This window comes from Protopterus annectens, chromosome 8.part1 (assembly GCF_019279795.1).
Source record: "Protopterus annectens isolate FY-2018-M chromosome 8.part1, PAN1.0, whole genome shotgun sequence".
NCBI classification, from domain to species: domain Eukaryota; kingdom Metazoa; phylum Chordata; order Ceratodontiformes; family Protopteridae; genus Protopterus; species Protopterus annectens.
The window spans coordinates 424,997,783-425,016,851 of record NC_056742.1 but is presented as its reverse complement, the minus strand read 5'-3'; the positions used below and the strand labels follow the sequence as shown (position 1 = coordinate 425,016,851).

At 38.3% G+C, this 19,069-nt stretch overlaps 1 protein-coding gene across 2 annotated transcripts in view; it reads left to right on the top strand.

Annotated features, from left to right (window-relative positions):
- The window catches only part of SALL1 (spalt like transcription factor 1), a 33,319-nt gene extending 15,204 nt beyond the window's left edge, over nt 1–18,115 (top strand). For both annotated transcript variants that reach the window (XM_044081992.1, XM_044081993.1), the window contains exons 2-3: nt 12,325–15,755; nt 16,622–18,115. In XM_044081992.1, coding sequence (XP_043937927.1) covers nt 12,325–15,755; nt 16,622–17,062 — 3,872 coding nt within the window. In that variant the 3' untranslated portion in view covers nt 17,063–18,115. The remainder of the gene's footprint in view (nt 1–12,324; nt 15,756–16,621) is intronic.
- Nucleotides 18,116–19,069: the final 954 nt, after the last annotated feature.

Genomic DNA, 19,069 nt, shown 5'->3' with positions numbered 1-19,069 from the left:
ACATCACAATACAATGGTGTGTTTTACAACTGACAACCTGGGAGTTTGTAGTATGAGATGTTTCAACAGATCACAAGTATATCACTTAATTTTCCAATACGGTCACTGTACCATGCATTGCAGCATTTTGTAATATATTGTACCACAGACATACTGTGGTGAATGTTGTCATTTCAGTTACTTTATGTACTGGAATGGTGATAGTCACATTATTCATAGGGTATTGTAGTTTCCTAATTAAAATGATTAGTTCATATCATAATTACATAGCAGATTACATCACTTTATTTGCAGCAAATTTCTGCATAAATGACCCTCTTTATTGTAAGGTCTAATTTACATATCAGTTGATTGCAAAAGTGGGGTCATATTGTGTGACCTGAGCTTGGACAAAGATACTAGTTTAATTTGTGTTACTGGATGATAAGGTGCATGACAAATGGCAGAAGATGTGACATTACAGACAACTCAGAATAAATCCAGATTACACTAGAAACAAGTTATTACTATTTGCTGGTTGTGCTTGCTTTGCACAATACAGTAGGTAGTGAAGTTTTTTTTTTAATCTAGTTGTAAAATATTAATTACAAGGGTTATCTGAATACCAGTGGGGCAGCTCATGTTATTAAGCATTTTAGACTGCAGATACTAGTCTGAAAATGCAAGAATACCGGTAATGTACACCGAGAGCACTGGGACCAGGTAAGCTTCTTTAATTTTAACTTACTGATTATGCCATTGAATTATTATTCACTTCAGCTAAAGGAGAGGGTGACATGAGCATGTGACAGTGAAAAGGTGGGAATTTGTGGAGTTATGTTTATGGATTATGTCCTCATGCTGAAACATTTTTAAATGCTGCCAGTTTTTTGTAAGATATCACAAGAAAATAATTTTCTGAAGCCTTCCTCTTGTCTCAAGGAGGTGTGAAGGCTGTAGACGAGATGCTGTACTAAGGCTGATAGCAGAAAAGCTGAGGTTAAGAACCGCTGAAGAAATTTTAGGGGAAGAAATTTGCATTAGATTAGACCTTTTACATCAGACGTTTTAAGTCCACAGTGCTGCGTGATTGTTTAATATAGAAAAAAAATGTTTGACTTGATAACATTTATTAACATTTATGTAAAGTATTTTAACTTAGACCTTTTTACCATAACTGACATGTTGGCCTTTCTACATGCCCAGCTAAACATTGTCTCCATTTACTGTAACTGGCTTTGCAGTGAAGTAACAAGTTTTTGCATAGCTGCTAACCTACATTGTGACATTTTGAATCTTTTCTTGGTGTGTCACTGCTCTAATGATTGCATAAAACCGTCTTGAAGTATGCTGTGTTGTTTAATGACATCATGCAGTAAAATTAAATCCAACTTCTATGTTGTAGTAAACACATTAACTAAAATATTTTGTAAATTAACTGCAAATACTCATTTTTTACTAGCAATGCTCTCTCCTGTCTAAGCATTTTATAATAAGTGTGTGTCTATATTAATATTTTCAGGCAGGAGCTGGGCAGTAGAGATAATCTGTGACAGGAAAATTGAAGGGCACATATATGTTCAACTAATTGGTGTATTTAAGAACATGGGGACAATACTGAGGAAGTAATCATGGGCTCCATAAGAAGATTAGCCATATGAGTAAAAGGGTAAATAGTATGTGCAGTAACCGAAGTGCATTTTTTATGTATGAGGGCAGCCGAATGCCATATTTGTTAGACAGTAAACAGTATGCTGTTCTCTGCCCATAGATGACAGCGCATGTAGTTATAAAATTGGTTTGGTTTGTCTTAGCTCTTATGAACTAACACAGTATCATGGATGAAACATACTTTCCTCTCTCTCTGGGCTGCACTGGGAAATCATTAAATGATTACAGTTTGCAGCAACCCTGAGTAGTAAGCAAGTACTTTCAGCTTTAAGATATACTTTGCAAAAGTCTGAGCACAACTCCTTATACCAGTGATGGCGAACCTATGACACGTTTGTCAAATGTGACACACACACCACAATGTTTTGGGTGACATGCTAGCAATCAGCAACACCCGAGTTACCAAAGAGACTGTTTTTGAATTCATTGCTTATGTGAAGTGCATTGAATTATTTTGCGTCAGGAGTTTGCCACACCCAAAAGATTTGCCATCACTGCTTTATACTGTTTGTTAATTTTTGTTTGCACTGACACTTAGTCATTCTAGCACACTGTGGCCAGCACAGATATGCACCGCTGGGCATCAACACAAATACGGCTAATGCTTGTAGATCATTCCTGAACAGGCCTCATGTGCTCTGAATCTCCAGGTTATCAAATAATTCCTAAAGCAAGTAGAAATCATCCAGTTTTACTGTAAAGATCATCAACAGCAACATGAACGCAAGTCTATATTAGTAGGCTGTTTCAGGCTTACCCTAGCTCAAGAACACATTCATTCTGAATTGACTGTCGATTCGTTCATTCATTATTTGGTAAATGCTTTGGTCTAAAGCATGATCAAGGCCAAAATGTCAGTGAAATATAACAATAAGTACAAATGCAATTATAACAAGTAGAACAGCAGCAGAAACACATCAAAGTGTAAATTTCAATTGATACAGTTTAAAATTAAGAGTAAGCTGTTGTGTAGTGAAATGATGCATGTAGTTCATGCAGGTTGTTCTTCTTACTGGCATGTAATATCAGCAGTGGATTTTGGATCCTTCTTCATCTCGTCTTTTCTTCTTTACTACATAGATGTCCCATTAGATTTTTAGGCAATATCTCCTTTATCACCATTTATATCCTTAGGTTATTCATACACCACTGTGACACAGAGATGAGATATAGTACTATAAAACATGTGACAATCTACTGTAATTCCTGTCCTCTATAGATGCCTTACAGCCCAGCTATTCTGTCTTTCATACCCATTGAAACCCCAAATCCCCTGATTGTTCCATCTAGATACCCACGGTGTAACCCTTTACCAAATGAGCCACCAACTTCACAGGAACTCACCCTCAACAGTACTCATTTGTAGTCTCAGGAAGTACTCATTTGTAGTCTCAGGAAGTACTCATTTGTAGTCTCAGGAAGTGCTCATGTGTAGTCTCAGGAAGTAGGGATTCATCGGTGAGTTGCACGTGCAGAGCCATGAGCCATTATACTTTAGCCAACAGTAATAAGTCCCTGCTTTTAAGGAGTGGCTGTTACAGTGATGTCAGTGACACTGATGCCACCTGTAAGGTTCCTGGCCTCCACTAGAGGTCACACAGGCATCTGGCTTCCCCCCAGTATAGTAGATTTGGCTGTCAGTTACGTCATTGTATTTTCAACAGCTGACCCTACCAATAATTCAGGTTTCTTCCCAAACTTGGGTTGCCGGTGGTACAAATGGATTCCCTGCCTCTGCACCATCGACTGATTATTTGGTGTCTTTCACTCTAGCGTGTATCCTATATCCTGTTCCTCTCTCTCTGGGGGGGGATGTGTTTTGTGATTATAGTTTGCTTGCATGTGCCAACTGGAACACCAAGTTTACTGGTGAGAGGTTTTTAGTTCTGTGCATGTAACAGTGTAAAGAACTCATGTCTGTATCTGTTGTTTAGCATGTGTGCTGTATTACTGCTCTTATTTTAGTGCAGATTTTTTTAAATCTTTTGATGACCACATATCATAATGCAGTTATTGCATGTGAGTGGGCTGTACAAGGGCTGTTGTGAAGGGTTCTTAGCTCTTTCTATAAGATTAGCTTGTCTTGACTTAGTTAGAAGGGGTCAGTTTTGTTTATGCAGCATAACAGAATAGCATTAGCGAGAGAGAGAGACTGGATAAAACAAGTATGCATATTTACCAAAGTGTGTGTGTGTGCGTGTGTGTGTGTCTGTCTTTTTTGGGGGTCAGTTTAGAATAGAAATGAAGGAGACTATGTGCTGTTGAGATTTCAACAGAATGCAGGTCGGATAAAAAGATTTGTGTTTCTGCAGCCAGAGCTGTGCGTACTGCTTCTACCTAGAAGCCATTTTTTTTTTTTTTTTTTTTTTTTTTGAGATCTTTAAAACATATGCCAGAATAATGTGCTTACAAGTAGGGAGCATTGTCTGTAAGTAAAACTGTGATTTTTTTTTTTTTATTTGGACTGTAATCCACTCTTCAAAGCAAGTCTGTGTTCCCTGGACAGTTGTTTAAGCCTACATGACTGAGTTTATTCGCCATTGTTTCAAAAACATCCAACATGGTTTGTGACAACTACCTCCAACATGAACAGTTTTCTAAATGAAACTGCTATATTTCTTTAAGTCTTGTGTTAAGCTTGAGGCTACAATGATACAATGTAAATTTGTGCAGCAATTGCATCTGTTACTGGGTACTATTCTGTCTAGGGCAGTTCCTGTCAAAGTTTAACTGTTCTCCAGAAATAAATGTGTTTGCTTTGCTCTTTGCTACTGAAGTGATGCTTGGTTGTATTTCAAATCATTCCCTTTATTTGAGGTCAATAACAACTAAAATATTGTTTGGAACAACAGCCTTTTGTCTAAATTGGGTGCAGATAAACACATGGAGGAAAATGCTAAGGAACCTCTGAAATACTCACTGGGTTCATGAATTGTAAAGAATTGCTACTGACCTAGCCAATGGAGAATTCATAGTCTTGAAACATGAATATTTTTACAATGAATCATTTCAGGGGAAAAAAGAAGTTTTCCTATCTGTCTGTCCGTAGGTTATTCTTGGGAGTTCTGAGTGTAGAGACCAGCTAGTAGACCTGGTTGTGAAGTGCATGGTAGCAAGAGAGATGCCACAAAGTGCAGTGACTTCTTCTTCTTCTTTCAGCTTTTCCCGGTTAGAGGTCACCACAGTGGATCACTTGTCCGCTCATGACTGGCAGTGGAGTTTTACGGTGTCGAGTTGCCAGCCCGGCACCCAACCTTCCACAGAAGGCACACACATGCACACACTCACACTATACAACTAAAATACTCCCACAAAAGTGGGGAAAATTATTAAAATGTTCTGAGATATAAAAATGTATAAAAGAGGCATTTGCCTTTTTAGAGTAACAGTGAGAATCTTGGGTAACCCCTAAACGGTGAAGACACAAAAAGCAAGGTAGGTAAAGTATTATAATTACTTTGATGTAGACCACATTGCCAAAAACTGTTCACTCAGTGATGAACTCGTGCAATGCGATGCAAGTTTTCAGTGGGGAGGGAAGACACAGTCTGCATTTACAGCTGATGGTGAACAAGCTAATAGGGTTAACAGCTGAGTCGGCCAATACAGGCACAAAGTCATACTTATGACATATGGCTGAAAGAGAAGCAAGTAGAAGCAAGCCTTCATTTTGGAATTGTGATAACTTCAATAAACAAGTCATTAGTAAACAATAGCATAGCAAACTCAGTAGATAAACTAGTTGTTGTATGTGAATAGGTGGGTAGAAGGGACTGTCCCACAGCTGTGGTGGTCTTTAATGTTTCCATACTTACAATAAGAGATTATTTGGGACTACACTGACTTGGTTGAGGGTTTTTTTTGGGGAAAGACTTGCCCCACTACCTTAATTTATATGTATATTTGAACTGTGAGTCACAAAGGTCCAGAGAAGATGGGGATAATGGTGGGGCATATTGGCCTTTTTCTGGAAATAGACTTAAAGGAAAACCAAAATTAATGTGGGTCTGAAGGCAACTGCAGAAACTAGGATCTAATAGATTTGAACATTGGTTGCCAGAATTTTAAGAAAGCACAGTGGAAGTGTCCCATTTTAAGAGAAACCAAAAACAGCATTTCTACACTGGCCTCTTTTTGTAAGAGAGATATGCCTGTTGGATCTCATGTTCAGCAAACATGGGTTCATAGGTAGTTATTAGACTGGCTACCCTTGAGGGCCTTTTTAAGCCTAGCCAGTTTTCCTTTCAAAGGGTAGACTCAAACCCTATAGCTTGTGTCTGTGAGGTAAGATATGCATAAATAATTGTTATTTTGCCCTTTCCAAGAGTGTTTCTGCAGTTTTCAACTCACTTATTCACTTGTTCTGCAGTTCTAATTACTTTACAGTTGTCCTGTGACAGGGTTATTCCTACCAGCAGGAAGGTTGTTCTGTGAAAGTTCTTATAATTGAGAATTTTGCAGTCTAAGCACTGCTATATGGCTAATGTTAGAGTTGGGGATTAGGATTAGACTTGAGTTTTAGTGTTAGAGTTAGGATTTTAGGGTTAAGGTTGGAGTTATTAGATTGGGATTAGTTTTTTTACGGATAGGATTTTAGGGTTATGGTTAGTTTTGAGGTAAAGATTTTGGGATTAAGTTATTTATATTTGCTGTCTTGATAGTGCCTAGTGTTTATAATGCAGAGTCCAAAGGAAGTTAAGAAAGTAGGTTGTTGGATGTTCCTTTCTAAAAGATGTTATGCAGTTTGTTGTAATTCATCCATGCTACACTCAGTATTAGGTTGCAGAAAGTGATTTGGTGCTTTTATGGCAGAGCTGCATATCTGAGGTATTTATTGCCTCTGTAGCATGCCTAGTTCTTAGCAGAGTAGCTTACAGTAGAAAAGGTAGGAGAGGTCTCATGCCTTGAACACGCACATTTCGCTATCATGGAGCACCCATGTACCAGTGGAGAATTAGTTAATGCAAGTAACAGTTTCCTCAGTTCTGACACCTAGCTTAAATCCAGATTCCTGTCTTTTGTCACTGAATGTGCAGTTTGATCATTATGATCCCCAGTATTAGTCAGAATAATATGTAACTCCCTGAGATCAAAGACCAGTTGTACAGTATTTAAAAAGAAATTACATTTGTCTGTATAAAGCCCCATATGTAGAGGTATAAAAAAAACACTTATCTAAGTGCAGACTGTAGGAATCATATTCCTGTCAAGGTCTTATTATTGTACCATTGCTTATTAAGGGTTTTATTTTTCCAGTATTTGAACTGCTTGTGTGTGTGTGTGCGTGTGTGTGTGTGTGTGTGTGTGTGTGTGTGTGTGTGTGTGTGTGTGTGTGTGTGTGTGTGTGTGTGTGTGTCTGTGTGTGTCTTTTTTCTCTGCTTCACCATGTCAGGTAAAGTTGTATATTATTAGGTGTAAATTGTGATTGCATTTTGTTTTTCAAAATATTTTAATCTGTATTTAGCTTCAGTAAGTCTATCACCTTTACATTATTAACTGTCTTTATGTTCTGGGTAGTTTATTGATGCAGACTATAGTAGTTTGCATTTTAACTGAAATTGCATATTTTTTTCTTAAATCCTTACAAACAAGTTATTCTGTTACCAACTTCTGTCGAATATTAAAAAGTAAAAATCACGTGTATTATTTGACTAGTGGTGTTATGTTTTCAGCTCCTGTAGGTCTTATTTCTATACACAGTGTATTATGACAATGAATAGAAAACTGTATATCCTTGTGTAAGTAAGCAGAAGCTGCAGATGTTTATATGTGGATCGTATTTACACATTGAGAACCATACTCCAGTCATTGATGCATCTGTAAGAGTGAATTAAACAAAGCTAGAACAAACAATGCAATATGCATATTGTACGCTGAGTTTGTGTTACAGGTTTATAGAAAAAAATAACACGTGCACAAAACATTAAAATCACTCCTCCAGCTGATATGTGCAGGCAAAATGCAAATGCACATTGTATACCTAGAAAGCGTGAAGTACAGATATAGGCTTCATAATAGATAATGGGCGTAAGTGTGGCACAGCTAATCACTAGAGGAGTTACAGTATAGCAAAGGCAATGCTGTTCTATGCTACATGATGTGCTATTCATTTAGTTTATGTAGGGCTCTGGCTGACTAAGTTTGCAGATGACTAGATGACTTCAATCAAGAAGCAGTCACTGTACCCTACATGTCTTATCCATCCTGCAGGAAGTTTTGTCCCTAATAAATAATCCACGTCAAAATAATGGACTGAAACCAAATGTCAAAAATGCATTATGGTATCCTTTGGGAAGTCATCAACCCCAGAGAACTACTACATGGACAGTACACCCTTAAATGTTGACCCAGTTGTTTGGGATTTTGGAACTTATGTAGGCAGTGACATAACTTTTGACCAAAGTATCCATTGTTGTAAGAAAGCCCTTCTTTATTACACAGCTTATAAACAAAAGGATTTTGTCTACATTTAGTGATGTTATTACCCCCTTTACTCAGCTCTCAATTGGCCAGTCATTGAACATAATGCCCCCTTTGGCATGCATCCAGACACATGCAACAAATGGAATGTCAGCAGAGATACCTTACTAAAAGGATGCAAGGCCTAAACAACATGTCCTACATGAACCAACTCAAAGTTACTATGCTTAGTATCCTACATACTGCAAAGAGGTGACCTGTGTTTGCCATACAAGGCATCATCCTCTGACCCAGTACTGATGGATTTACCACACATCAGCAAATCAAATGTCATCAAAACTACTAGCCTAGAGATATAAACCTCTTCTGCAACATCAACAAAATGGTTTGGAGGATAGCACTAGTCTGGAACAGGCAACCATCCACATAAAACAAAGTTCATCCATGTCCATATTGAAGGACAACTTAGAACTGTGGATGGGAAACAGAAAATTTTCCCCAGGACTGCCCACTCTACTACTAATGGACAGAGGCAGCTCCTAAATTATCTAGGGTATGACCAGAGTTATTCTGATTAGGTGTAATATATAATTATCAACAATGGAATTGGTAAGGCAAATCTATAACTAAATGGGATAGATTACTTTGAGCACAGAAAAAGGGAAATTGGCTAGGTTTAAAGTGGCTCACAAACATAGTTAATCTAGTACTTACCTATGAACCTATATGGCATAACCTTGTCCTGTGTTATCTAATGTGATCTTACTAATGATGTAATATAGCCGGCACAAAAATATTCTTAAAAAAATAGAACGTAAACTAAACTGTCTTTCGGCTTTTCCCGGTTAGGGGTCCCCACAGCAGAACTCCGGTCCACTAATGATTGGCAGTAGATTTTTACGTGCTGGCTTGCCAGGCCTAACGCACAACCTTCAATGAAGGAATGCCCATTCACACGTGTCGACACACAGAAGACACTCTAACTGAGAATCGAACATGCAACGTCTAACTGTGAGGCAACAACGCTACCGCAGCACCACCACTGCAGTTTAAATATGTTAAAAAAATCATTAAAGGTCACCCCACATTTTTTTTTTGTAGCACTAGTACTATCCTTATATCATTTGCCATTGCAGAAAATGATTTAACTGCAAACCAGCTCAATTTTTAGGAGCATTTTTATTATTCTATCCTTCGTACTAGGACTGGGATATTCAGCTTACAGTCACCAGAGCCTGATGTTGAGCTATTCTTGAAGACAGGAACAGCAGTTATTACTTTCTAATACCTTTGGCTGGACTGATTCCTAAATGAATCATGCAGGTGTCTGGCTCCATTTTCATTTCCAGATGTGCTGTGATCACACATAGATACTTACTGTGCTTTCTTTTTGGTGGAAGCCATTGCACATGTTTTAGCATGATCATCCCAGTTGTCAAACTCCTTTCTTAGGAAAACTAGTTATAAGCACCAGTTTGTTTGTTTATTTATTTATTTAGTTAGTTACTCATTTTGAGTGGGTCATTCACTTCATTCTTTTATTGCTGCTGCTGTGCTGAAAGAAAGCATTACATTATCTGCTTCTGGGGCTTCTGACCTTCACTGGCATGCCTATCTCTTTAGTTCTGTAGACTGTTACTGATATTCACTACTGTGCTGAACTAGTGGGGGATGGTGAAACTGATATCCTTTACACTATATGCTGAAGGTCAGCATGCTGGACCACATTGTTATGAATGTATTATTAGCAGTGCCCAACATCATTAACTCATAATGGTACAAATAACAAAACTGTGGTGTACTTATAATGGTTTGAGATCATCTTTTCTTCCCAGCCAACACTCATTATATGCATGTTCTTGCTTATTTGTACTGGGAGTGAAATAAACTGAGCCTTTACAAAGTCCCTTGGCCTGTCCACTATAGTTTTTCATTTCCTTTCTGAAGTTCTTCTCCTGAGCGCATGTTTTATTGTGCTTCAAGGAGTTTGGCATGCATCCTCCGATCTTCTTCCTTGAGTCCTTTGAAATGTTTTTTCTTTCATTTTATGCCTTCATGTCTGCCATTAGTGCTTCCTTTTTCCAGTTGCCCATTCTTTCCACCACCTTGGCAGGCAAGATCAGTTGCAAACAATTCATTGCCTACACAACCATCAACAGTTACCTATTCACAACCCCCTACCCCCCCTCTGTTTTTAATTTTGTGTGTGTGTGTGTGTGTGTGTGTGTGTGTGTGTGTGTGTGTGTACACAAACACACACACACACAATCACTAACAACCAAGAAAATTACAGACTGTGTATATGGGATGCTGTAAACACCAAGACAGCAAACTGGCATTTTTGTAAATAAAAGTTTTATTAAGAGCTTCTGGTTTGTTGTCTTGATGTTTAGAATATCCCATACCCACAGTTTGTACTTATGATAAATGGTAGATATTACATTTAAAAATCATGGGTATAATTCCTGCATTTTCTGTCAGGAAAATATAATTTTGTTTGTTTTAAGAACAGCAAACCATAAGTGATTGTTCCTGGTCGTTAATTGTTTCTTTCTGCTGTTGACCTGAGTATGTGCCTGTTACAACCCTGGCGTGCATGCCACCAAAATGACAGCAGTAATGCTGGCCTAATGCTGCTGCCTCACTCCCACATAGAAGGGAGTAATAGCTGGTGGATCAGTGCTTGTTTTTTGGTCCTTTATACTGCACTGCATTACCACAGCCTTCTCTTGTCGCCAGGACAGAGGTCTATGCTGCCTCCCCTCCCCCAATGATGAGGAAGGTGCGCTTTATCTCTGTGCCACAGAGCTGTCTTGTTGTCAAGTAAAATAATGTTGCATTTTCCTTCTTTATTTTTTTAATGTAAATATTGCATCCATACCTCCCATTTCTTTGTGTGCATTTTATGAAATAAAACAAGTTAGCAAGGACTAGGCTGTTCTGATCACTGTCAGGAACAGTTGATAAGATATAGACTCAGTGTATGGCAAGTGCAAGCATCGTTAAATGTGGTAATATGCACATTTTGTTTTGTATGGGCTTGATTTATATAACATACTTCTTCATTCCTTAAAGCCTTCTTATGAAAGGGAATTGGTGAAAAAGAGGAAGTGCCTTTGTCATTGGCATTCCCATATTGTATTTGTTTATGTTGACTTGTAACTGTACTTCCATTTGTATGAGAATCTACTTCTGGTTAGGAGTTGGATGTTGCCTCCACTAGTGTGAAATTCTGCTAAGTAACACTATTTCCTGTACAAACCAAAACAAATGTCACACATGCGACTAAAGTGGATCAAAATTCCCAGCAGAGAGATTCACGATTAATGTGTATGATCCATCGTAGCACAGATTCAGATCTGGACCTGTCACATGCAGTCTTATTTAATATTGTGAACTTCCTGTATATTGCAGACAGATTGTCAAAAGCTGGTTATGCAGGGCTATCTGTCCCTGCTGCATGTAGTGAAGCTTATGCTAAGGATATGTAAGTGCAGTGTGCTTTTAGTATTCATACTACACAGTATATAAGCTTAACCTAAAAAAAAAGCAGACAGTGCTTTCTCAAAAACTGGTTTGCATCCATTTTTCATTGTGATTTAAAATTCAGTTGTATAATTAAATATAAAATAGGCAGCTCAGTAACTTTAACATGTGACCCGAATAACCTGTAATTGTTTTTAGCATCATAATTAGTGTAGGTCTCGCAAAGAAATACAAAGCAATTTTAGAGTTGTCAGTCTGCTGCTCGGTGATATGCATTTTTTTCTTGACAACAACTGATTGGGACCTGAATGACTGCAAATTAGTTTAGTGACAGGGTAAACTATCAGAGATTTCTCCAAGTCAGTTGAAAATGAACAAAGTTGACAGCAACTTCAGATTGTAATGAGTCTTTCAGGTTGTTGATTTTTACCCAGTGGACAAGGAGACAATGAGGCTTATGAAATATTGGAAATCAATGCTTTTCTATGGAATTTCATTAAGGCGATGTTTTTACTTCATAAGTATTTATATGTTAATGGATTACATGAGGAAAATTATGTCAGTCAAAACAATGGATAGAAGTCCCATGCATGCATTGATGCAATACCACACTGCATTGTGTCATATCAGGAAACTTGAAACATTAATTTGTTTTAATGTGCATTATTAATTTGTTTCACTGAGATAGGCTAAAATGACAGATCACATCTCTGAAAACTACTTTGTATGTGTTTTTTTTTTAATACTTACTCTTTCTAACTCTTACAGGAGATGCAGAAAAAGAACAAGAGAGTCAGACTACAAGTAATGATGGAGTCCATGTATGTGGCAGGTGCTGTGCTGAGTTCTTTGAGCTATCCGATCTTCTGCAACACAAGAAGAGCTGCACTAAGAACCAATTAGTTCTGATAGTGAATGAAAACCCAGTTTCTCCTTCTGGAACCTTCTCTCCAAGCTCCCCTAGTAGTCCCGATGAACAGATGAATGAACTGGTTAGTAACACAGATCAAGTAGACTGCAGTGACCTTTCAGAACATAAAACTGACAAGGACGAAGAGGAAGAGGAGGAGGAGGAGGAGGAGGAGGAGGACTCCATGGATGTGGATGCTTCCAGTATTAACAATAGCAACTGCAATTGTAACAGTGTCAGCAATAGTACTACAAGTAATGATACCCCCACAATGGGTACCTCACAAGCCGCAACCTCACTACCTCAGATAGGTAATCTGACAGCATTAAGTAATTTTTCCATGATAAACAGCAATGTCATCATTGAAAATCTTCAGAGTACTAAAGTGGCAGTTGCCCAGTTCTCACAGGAAACCAGGTCCAATGACTCAAATAACAAGATTGCAGTACCTGCTCTCATGGAACAACTCTTGGCTTTACAACAGCAGCAGATCCATCAGTTACAACTCATTGAGCAGATTCGTCATCAAATATTATTGCTGGCCACCCAAACCACAGAGGTTTCGACACCTTCTAGCTCCTCTCAAGGTACTGTAGGAACATCGTCCAACCCGTTAACAACATTAAGTTCCCACTTATCCCAACAGTTGGTTGCAGCAGCTGGATTAGCACAAAGCCTCGCTAGTCAGTCAGCCAGCATTAGTAGTATGAAGCATTTAGCCTCTGTACCGCTACCTCAGAGCAAGTCAAGCAGCACTGTAGTTCCACCTAGTAGTTGCCCTTCTCCAGCTACAAGCTTGCCAACAGCAGCAGCAGCCACAGCACAATCTATTGATAAGGTGCCCACAAGTACTGGTAATACCCTGCAGCTGGGTGACTCTTCTGTGCCTACTACCCCTTCACCAGCTTTTGGAATTGGCAGTTTACTAAACCCTGCATCAAACCCAGTTCTACCTCAGACCCCAGTTTTCTCTGGCTCTGTGCCCAGTGTAGGACCTACAGAAGACATTAACCCTTTGTCTGCCTTGGCACAACAAAGAAAAGGAAAACCACCAAATGTCAGTACTTTTGAATCAAAAACTAGTTCAGAAGAAGCTTTTTTTAAACACAAATGTAGGTTTTGTGCTAAAGTGTTTGGGAGTGACAGTGCCTTGCAGATTCATTTGCGTTCCCATACAGGGGAGAGACCATTCAAGTGTAATATCTGTGGAAATCGGTTCTCCACAAAAGGAAACTTAAAGGTTCACTTTCAACGACATAAAGAAAAGTACCCACACATTCAGATGAACCCATACCCTGTACCGGAACATTTAGATAATATTCCCACAAGCACAGGTATTCCATATGGAATGTCTGTGCCCCCAGAGAAACCTGTCACAAGCTGGTTAGATAGTAAGCCAGCCTTGAATCCTCTAACACCACCATCTGTTGGTCTGCCACTCCCTCCAACAGTATTAAGTTTGCCACCATTTATGAAAACTGAAGAGACTCAGTCAGGTTTAGCAAGTCATCATTCAAATAGTCCTCCTGGTTCTGTTAAAAGTGACTCAGGAACAGCTGAGCCTCTAGCAAAAAACTCTGGACCTTTAAATGAAGTAGAAACAGAAGGGGGTCCTGTTTCAGGTACTTCTGTTGAAAAATCAGAAGAAGGTGCACAGAATTCTAGCTGCCCTGGAAATGCCACTAGCCCCATCAGTTCCATTGCAGACTCGGGTTCAAACAGTGTTACAGCTTTTACAAACCCTCTAATGCCTCTGATGTCAGAACAGTTTAAAACAAAATTCCCATTTGGAGGACTTTTAGATTCATACCAGACATCTGAGACGTCTAAGTTGCAGCAGCTTGTAGAAAATATTGATAAAAAGATGACAGACCCAAATGAGTGCATCATTTGCCATCGAGTTCTGAGTTGCCACAGTGCTCTGAAAATGCATTATCGTACACATACAGGTGAAAGACCATTTAAGTGTAAAATATGTGGCCGTGCCTTTACTACTAAAGGAAATTTAAAAACTCACTATAGTGTTCATCGTGCCATGCCCCCTCTAAGGGTACAACACTCCTGCCCAATCTGCCAGAAGAAGTTCACAAATGCTGTTGTACTGCAGCAGCATATTAGGATGCATATGGGAGGGCATATTCCTAATACACCTGTATCAGAAAACTACTCAGAATCAATGGAATCTGACACAGGCTCTTTTGATGACAAGAATTTAGATGACCTGGACAATTTGTCAGATGACACTATGGAGGACTGTCCAGACAGCAGTGTGCCTGATACTCCAAAATCTGCTGACCCTTCCCAGGACAGCTTATCACCGTCCCCCATACCACCAGAAATTTCCAGTATTGCAGCTCTAGAAAATCAGATGAAATTGATTAGTACTGGTTTTGAAGAGCAACTCCAAGCAAGTCTCAAATCTTCTGTGAATGGATCAGTTGAAGGTGACCACTTGAGTAATGACACATCTTCGGCTGGTGATCTAGAAAGCCAAAGTGCTGGAAGCCCAGACATTTCTGACTCTCCTTCATCCATTCTGCCCCCATCACCATCTGATAGTACCATGGATTGCCATAGGTCACCTTCTGTGGATGAAAAGCAGCATAGGACTTTGTCTAGTGACTGTGGAAATGTTCCGTCACCAGCCTCGGCTAATGGGGGTGCTCTAGATTTGACATCTAATAGTGATAAAGTAGTCAAAGAAGACAATTTAAGTCTCTTATTTCCATTTAGAGAACGGAGTAAGTTTAGAAATACAGCCTGTGACATTTGTGGCAAAACATTTGCTTGTCAGAGTGCCTTGGACATCCATTATAGAAGCCATACCAAAGAGAGACCATTTATTTGCACAGTCTGCAGTCGTGGCTTTTCCACAAAGGGCAATTTAAAACAGCATATGTTAACTCATCAGATGCGGGACCTTCCTTCACAGCTTTTTGAGGCCAACTCCAATATTGGACCTACTCAGAACTCTGCAGTTTCTCCTGTTAATTCATTATCTTCACTTATCAAAGCTGAGGTTAATGGTTTTATGCACACACCCCCACAAGACAGCAGAGAAGCACCTTCTAGCCTTGTTCCAACAGGGACTTTGCCTTCCTGTGCAACTTCTCCGGTTCTACCACCAGTCCCACCTAGAAGAACTCCAAAGCAACACTACTGCAACGCATGTGGTAAAACATTTTCCTCTTCCAGTGCCCTCCAGATTCACGAGAGAACGCACACTGGTGAAAAACCATTTGCCTGCACTATTTGTGGGAGAGCTTTTACAACCAAAGGCAACCTTAAGGTATGCTTCCTATATCTATTTGAAATATAGGGTACGTTATTTCAAGTTGGTACTGTGTTTAAGAAGTAGAATGTTTGCAGACTGTCTAAATGCAATATGTTTTCTATGTCTTTAATTTATCTTCAAATCAATGTTTTTTGTTTCTTTGCCTACCAGATGCATTTTTATGCTTGTGTTTGTTTATACTGACTAAATTTAGTATATTTAGGCATTTTAGATGTTTAATACTTGGTGGGACTAATGGTTAATTAGCTGTTATATTACAGATAATATTTTAAGAAAGATGTGTAAGAATGCAGATCATTTTGATTAGAAACATAAGTGATTGCTTGAAATGTGTGCATTCTTCCTGCAGCCAAATTCCTCAAGGGACTTTTTCTGGTAATGTGAGATGAATAATTACTTTTGGGCAATTTTCTCTGTTCACACAAGTCTCCCAGTGAGCAGTCAGTAAAGGATACGTTAGTATCTGGAGAGAAAATTTGTAGGATAAAATATGTCGGGCTCAGTAAATTTTGCAATTGAAGTGGACACTGTAATTGTAGCCTAGATGGAATGACCATTTTCAGCAGATTAAATAGTACATGACCATTGTATGGTTACATACATTTTAAGATAAAAGTAATAGGTACACTGTAGTCGAAAACATCAGAAAAAAAGGATTCTGATTTGTTGCTGCTTTCTAAATATTATGAAACTCTGACTGGTTTTACTAGCACAATATTTGCTAACTACAATGCTTCCTATAAGTTTGTGGCAAATAATTTATTACTAATTATATTACTTTAACATTTACATCACTTCAGAATGTCATATACAAAAGTTTATTGGAATTCACTTTCAGCCTGTGTTCACTTCTTTTCCAGGTTCATATGGGAACACATATGTGGAACAGTGCTCCTGCACGACGGGGAAGGCGGCTTTCAGTAGATGGCCCTATGGCATTTTTGGGAAGCAGTCCTATAAAAATACCAGAATTGTTCCACAAAGATTTGTCTGGAAGAATAGGAAATGCAGACCCTTCAAGCTTCTGGAACCAGTACGCAGCTGCACTCTCTAATGGCTTGGCTATGAAGACTAATGAAATCTCAGTCATCCAGAATGGTGGCATTCCTTCCCTTCCTGGAAACTTGGGCAATGGAGGCAACTCGCCCATTACAGTGTTGGCTGGAAGCCTGGAGAAACTCCAGAATTCTGAACACAGTGCACCGCTTGGAGGTCTTGAAAAACTTTCTGGCACTCACAGTGGGACAGGTTTCAGATTTACCCGTTTTGTGGAAGAGAACAAAGAAATTGTAACAAACTAGAACAAAAACAACATTCCAAAAATGGAAGCACCCAATGGTTGCAGTTTGAAGTTTATGAACTACAGTTGTTATTGAGACATTGTTTTATATAATGTCCAGTTTATGAAGTAAAAAAAGCTTATTTATTAGTGATATAACCCTGCTTTGCAAAATACTGCAAGCATTAACTTTGGTCTTCTGTATTTTTATCTAAATACTAATTGACTAGAGTGCTGTAAACATGCTGTAACATTTATGGCAGTTGTAAGTTTATTCTGTTAGGTGATTTTATTCTGTATTAACTTATTTTATATCTTCAGTTTAACATGTTCTCTATTGTTACTGCAATGCCTCAGTAATGCATTAAATTGCTAATGAAAATCTGTACATAAAAGTAAACTGGATTCTTCTGGTGATTTTAGCAACTATAATTGTTGAGTCTTAGTAAATTTAAAAGACCGAAAGATCAGATTATAATTTGAAAAATGTCCCTTCCATTCCTATTTGTTTTTATTTTAAGATCTACAGTGGATTTGTTTTGAAGATTCAACGGTTTTCATTTTGACCTGTCATTTATGTTGTGCTTTTTTCTTGACACATCTTCACAAGTTCCAGTCATAAAAAAAAAAACAAAAAAAAAAAACAAAAAAAAAAAAAACAAGTTGTTAGACACAGATGGGTTTATTGTTTTGGTAGTTCAATTTGAGAAGTAACTTTTTGCCTTGTATATATATCTCATGTGGCGAAATTGCTGGAATTTCAAAATGCTGCTAGGTATAGCATCTTGAACAACAATAACTGAAAAGATGTAGATGCTTTTGTATATACATTTCAGATAGGAAATACAGATGTAATTAAATTGTAAATATGTTCCTTACAAGTCTACAACCACCTTCTTTTAAGACAGAGTATAGTGTGCTATTTTGTATTAGGTATGAAATGGTTGGACTGTTACATGCACTTTCTTGGAAAGCTGTAAGAGAATGAGCCAGATTCTCTACAGTTTAATAATTATTAACAGCTGAAATACTGTAATTTTACTGGAGAAATCAAATACAGTTGTTTTGAACCAGAGTGGTCATAGACTGTGTCTGTTTTGATGTATATTGCATGTGCATCTGTATCATTATCCCACCAGATTGTCCATTTGCACAAGAATTGTAAATCCATAAAATAACAGTATTTAAAATGGTTTCAGAAACTGCAGCTCAGGTAGAAACTATTGTCACAACAACAGTGCTGTTTTAACTACATCAATTTTGAGCCAATCAAAAGGATTTAGAGTTGGTGCATTGAAGGTCACACTGCAGAGTGGCATTAATATCAAGTATAATTATGTCATCATTTAACTGTTGTGTTTCTAAAAAAAAAAAAAAAAAAAAGCCTAAACCACTGCATGGATCCTTGTTTATGAAGATAATGTGCTAGTGATTTCAAGTGTGCAAGTCTTGTGAAAAGTTCAGTGTTTTACCTTTACCACTTTGTATTTTAAGAAGTCATTACAAAGTGGACACAGTCTTGTGACCTGACAGCTTAGACTAAAAAGCAGGGTCTGCAAGAACGGGTTCCAGCAGTCTGAGATGGATTAAACAACAGTAACAGTACACCGTAAGTAGGTAATGAGTGACCACTGCAAGCTACCAACTGCAGAAACTATGAAGTTGAAAGGATGATGTCATTGAAGCGTCTTGAGGAAAGACCATCGATCTCATCATCACTATAGAATTAAAGTCTAGAATGGAGTCCGGCACACGTTCATTGTATTTCGTGCCCTTTGACCTAACACTTTATATTTACTTGTCTTTTCTTCCTCTCCTCACAGTTTCTTTTCATCCCTCACAGGCTCAAAAGTGTGTGTGATTGTATACACATTTTCATTGGTTTTAACATTTTTAATGTAACCTCAACTATCAGTTTAAAGACTGTTAAAGCTGAGTAGACCAGTATTGGTTAATATGTTGCAATCCAGCACTAGAGGTGATAAGTTCCAGAGTAGCGAAGTATACATGTGTGCTGTCGGAATTGCTG